This window comes from Papaver somniferum, unplaced genomic scaffold (genome assembly GCF_003573695.1).
Source record: "Papaver somniferum cultivar HN1 unplaced genomic scaffold, ASM357369v1 unplaced-scaffold_65, whole genome shotgun sequence".
NCBI classification, from domain to species: domain Eukaryota; kingdom Viridiplantae; phylum Streptophyta; class Magnoliopsida; order Ranunculales; family Papaveraceae; genus Papaver; species Papaver somniferum.
The window spans coordinates 3,813,905-3,819,023 of record NW_020649304.1 but is presented as its reverse complement, the minus strand read 5'-3'; the positions used below and the strand labels follow the sequence as shown (position 1 = coordinate 3,819,023).

The following is a 5,119-nucleotide window of genomic DNA, read 5'->3' as shown; positions in this document are numbered from 1 at the left end:
TAGGTAGTAGCTCTAATGCAGCAGATTACCGTCTGGTTTTAATTAAGTGAAAACTACAGGGAGACCCATTCTACAAATTTTCTACACCGTGAAACCCACGGGCGGCAAAGTTCACGCGCGCACCCATTCTACAGATTACTGTGACTTATGATCAATAATATTGATAGACAATATAATCACATGAAGATTGGAAACAATAGATGAATGAAATCGAAAATTAGGGTTTGAGGTGATGTTATGAGATGAATCGAGATCTTGTTGTTTGTTATTTCCGAAAGATGTATGAATGGTTTTTTTTTTTTAATGATTGAGAAGATGGATCTGAGATGTGTTCTGAGATGGAGATTGGGTTTTGTAATTGTTTCAATCAAGGAGAACAGGAAGAAAAGTTAATTAGAGATTTAGAAAATACAGGGAATAATAATAAAGCTTATTTGAGCTTGGATGATGAACAACGACGACGAAGAAGAAGAAGAAGATGACGCTGTTATGAGTGCATAACATGTCATGCAGTCAAAAAATGGATGCATAACACATTATCCGGCATCTTTGTTATTTTGTGTGAAATTGAAAATTGATGCATAATGCATCATGCAGTCGAGAAAATGGATGCATAATGCATTACGCATCGAGGAAATTGTTGCATAATCTTTTATGCATCGAGAAAATGGATGCATAACCAATTATGCATCAATTTTTTTTATGTACGGACTAAAATCAACCAAAACAATGGCTACATAACTCGTTATAGATGCATAACTTTGTTATGCAGTCGAGAAAATGATTGCATAATTCGTTATGCGTCTGCATAATGTGTTATGCATCTGTTTTGGAGGCTGCATAATGAATATGTAGTCAGTTTTCGAAACATTCCCTAAAACGATGATCACCTCCGACTTTTTCGTGAAAAACAAAAATTTGATATTGTTGTTTGTACTCGTTGTATAGCTCTCTTAAAAAGATTTCCAACGATATAAAATTTGTAAAATTCTAAGGCGCGGATTTTTAGATATGTTATATCCAAGTTGTGTTGCCAATTATACCCCTGAAAAATTAGACTGCATAACGAGTTATACCTGAAAAATAGTATGCATAACGAGTTATGTATTGATTCTTAATAATTTCGGATAATTTTGGGTGTCACGGTATCTAAAATTAATTGTGAGCCTGACAATAAAAATATTATTTTTTTTGGGTCTGCGCCTAATTTTTCCTTTTAACTAAATAAATGAATATACATGAATCGTCAAGGCCATAGGATTGGAATCTTAACCGATAACCTAACTTTTGGACACGAGGAAAGATTTTATTAGGTCCTAGCTGGGACATTACCTATCTTTGGAGTGACATATTCTCCTACATGACATAAAAAATTATCAATCAAATAAATAATGATGAGGTCAAAACCGGATCGCGTGAACTTTCCTTTTCCAAATGATTCAAATTGTGAAGAAAAATGGAGTCAATAGATGACGCGGTTATATGATATTATTAAGATTAATTAAGGTCAACATACATACTCGTACTTAATTAACTCAAAGTTTAGAAAGAAAGAGTAAAAGCAAGACTGGATTAGGGTGTCCGTTAGTTAGCTAGCTAGCGCCAGTCGTTCTTTTTCCTCCCATAGACTGCAAACAGTTGCCATAAACCGGAAGAAACTACGTGTGCCCCACATTTCGTTTTCGTGGAAAAAGAGATGAGCAGTACAAGTTTTCTATTTTCTTCAGAAGATCTTCTGCATATCTTGCCTCAATCAAGTCTTTGCACAAGGTCTTTAAAGCTTGGTTTTCATGTGGACCCCTTTGAAGATTCTCTAAATCCTTATCCTACCTCTTTGCGACACTATCGGTTTACCATGTTTTTTCTTTTGAACAATCGTAGGACCATTTTTTGGATATTGTCAAAGCCACTGCTCATGTGATCTTGACGTATATGATAGTTTTACGTTAGGAGAGTTCGGTGAACAAGTCCAGTCAAGTTGAACAATAGGGTGTTTGATTTTGACTTAGTCTGTGCCGAGCTCACATTTCGCCTTTTTTTCTTCAGTGGCGGCAATTTATAATTGCTTTATTCCCCTAACCGATTCTACCACCGCCACCCATTAAACAACTCTGTTGAACCATGGTTGTTGATTTCTTGATAAATAGTTAAAACGTAAAAGTAATAAGCTAAATTATTGTTGACTTCAGTGAATGGAATCGACTCGAAGGAGAAAGGACTAAGAGCGTCCACGGTGTTGCGAGTATAATTAAAGGCCAAATTTGGGTTTAGTCCGTCGTGTGACGCAGTGGGGAAAGAGTATATTTGGTCGCGCGTTGATAAAGCTTACGCCTGGAATCAGGTATTGATAAAAATAACGCCTGACATGGGGAGTTTGTAAAGATTCCGCCCGACATATTCAAAAGAAAAAAAAAAGGGGGGGCGTTGGTAAAGTTAACGCCCCAAGCAAAGTTTTGAAAACTTTGTGAGTAAAGATCATGACTATATCAACGCCCCAAGAGAGGCGTTAACATTATGTACGCCTGGGTGCCCGGCGTTAACTTTACGTACGCCCCATCCAGGCGGACATTATACCAACGCCCCATCCAGACGGACATTATACCAACGCCCCATCCAGACGGACATTATACCAACGCCCCATCCAGACGGACATTATACCAACGCCCCTGCACCAGGCGTTAACTTTACGAACGCGCGGCTACAAACGGACTTTATACCAACGCCCGTCGGGTAGGCGGACATTATATAAACGCCCGACTATATTTGGGTTTGGTCTTGATCGCCGACCAAATTTGGTCTGGGTTTTACTCTTTGATCAAATTTTGATCGATGGTCCGTCCCACTATACCAGCCCACTCGACTAAAAATTTGGGTTTAGTCGTCCACTGCAGTTGCTCTAAGGAGCAAGTTCACGTTCAAGAAGAAGAAGAGATTGTCAATAGGTCAATTAAAAAGGTTCATTAATATAATGAGCCGTTGGATCAAATGGTTCGTAATTTTTCCAAACGGACATAGCAGCCAGCACCAGTTTACCATTTGATCGAAATCCAAATTCAAACCAGGTCTTTTTAGGATCCTATGCGCTATAATAGTCTAACAGTAATACGAAATAACCATTTTTTATACTTGAAATCAGTTTATTATTTTGAAATGAAGGGAATATATATATTAAACTTCAATGTCTGATTTACTTATGCAAAATGATTCACAACCATCTAAAATAGCTAATCATAAGGTTTTCATCTAGACATGGATGAAGTTGTTTTGCGTCGATTGATGACCTCATTTTGGAGCCAATTTACGACCCAACTGGGCTAAGCCATGTATCATTGTCATATTCTTCGGAAGCATCCAAATGCACGACTAATATTAGAGCCAAAATTGTTAGAAAATAAAACACTGCTGCCATAGATATAATATCGTAACATTGTTGGATGGGATCGTACCTATGTTAGTTGTCGAACTCATCCGTCTTTCAACCTTGTGATCTGTCATTAGATCTTCTTGGCGTAATCTTTCTCATATCAAATTCAGATCCAAAATCGTACGCATAATCTTTTCACTAATTCAGTATAATAAAGAGCTAAAACCATTTAGTCAAGTCCACCCTGTCAACTGGGTGTGACCACCCCCACCCCGGTTAACAAACAAACATGTACATAGCTCTGTCCGCGTACAGGTCCTTGTCATCTCTTTCACTCCAGTCCCTCCTTTCATATGACCTAACCATAATTTAAAGCCATCCGTTTTGTGTTGTCAAATCTTGTTTCGTATCCCCCTTCACATCTCCCGCACATTTTTCATTAACTACTGTGACTCCCCACGTATCTTACCAAAATATCACGAGATACTGTAAATATACGAGAAGTTGAAGATAGGATAGGACAGAGAAGAGAGAGAATTGCGGATTGATTTGGCAGATCACGAAAAAGGATTTTCAGAATCTCGCTTAACTTTAAAAAAGTAGATTTTGTTGATTTTGTGCAGTGAGAGAAAGAAAAGATCCAGTAGACACAGACAAATCGATTCATTACATACATTAAAAAATTCTTAACTCCATCCACCAATATAAATATACAACTTTCTCTTTTCATTTTCTTATATCATCTCATCCCCACAACAACATATTCTCTCATCAACAACAACAACAGCAAAGAAGAAGAAGCATTTCCTAGCTCACAAGAAAAAGAAGAATAACAAGTAAATAGGTTATATCAAGTCTTATACAATGGCAAGTGTTGATATGCTTTCTATGCATACAGACAAGTTACAGAGTTTCAAACGATTCGAACATCATCAGGAAGAAGAGTTACATGTTTTGGCCGTCGATGATAGTAATATAGATCGGAAAGTTATTGAAAGGTTGTTGAAAATATCTTCATGTAAAGTAACAGCAGTTGATAGCGGAAAAAGAGCATTGCAATTGCTTGGATTAGATGTTGATTACAACAAAACATGTTCATCATCTGGAGCATTGAAAGTTAATATGATTATTACTGATTACTGGATGCCTGGTATGACTGGTTATGAGTTATTGAAAAAGATTAAGGAGTCTTCACTGTTTAAAGAAATTCCAGTTGTGATTATGTCTTCCGAGAATGTTTTGCCAAGAATTAATCGCTGTTTGGAAGAAGGTGCAGAAGATTTTTTGGTTAAACCTGTTCAACTTTCCGATGTTAAGAGATTGAAGAATCATATTATCAGAGATGATTATCTTCATCAGCAACATCAAATCTTGGCTGATATTAAAGATTCTGCAATTTCTAATAAAAGAAAATTGAATGATTCATCAAGTGATCTTATCGATCTTGTTCCATCATCACCGGTGTCAACAATATCATCACCGGTGTCAACAATATCATCACCGGTGTCAACAATTTCTTCGCCATCATCGACGTTATCTTCACCAACATCAACAATTTCATCAATTTCAATGGCATCGTCGACGAAATCATCTATGATTGAATCACCATCAAGAAGATTTAGACCTACTACTGATGAAATTCTGTCTTTAATTTGAGAATTTTAATTAATTAATTACACTAATATTAATTAATCTCCAATCTTTTTCCTTTTTGTAAATTTTTTGATCCTTATTTCCTTTTTTGGGGTTTTTTTT

At 36.6% G+C, this 5,119-nt stretch overlaps 1 protein-coding gene across 1 annotated transcript; it reads left to right on the top strand.

Moving 5' to 3' along the window:
* Positions 1–3,988: 3,988 nt before the first annotated feature.
* LOC113343780 (two-component response regulator ARR6-like) lies at positions 3,989–5,094 on the top strand. The gene has a single exon (XM_026587910.1). It carries the CDS (start codon positions 4,229–4,231, stop codon positions 5,018–5,020), a length of 792 nt encoding a protein of 263 aa, XP_026443695.1. The 5' UTR covers positions 3,989–4,228; the 3' UTR covers positions 5,021–5,094.
* The last annotated feature ends 25 nt before the right edge of the window (positions 5,095–5,119 follow it).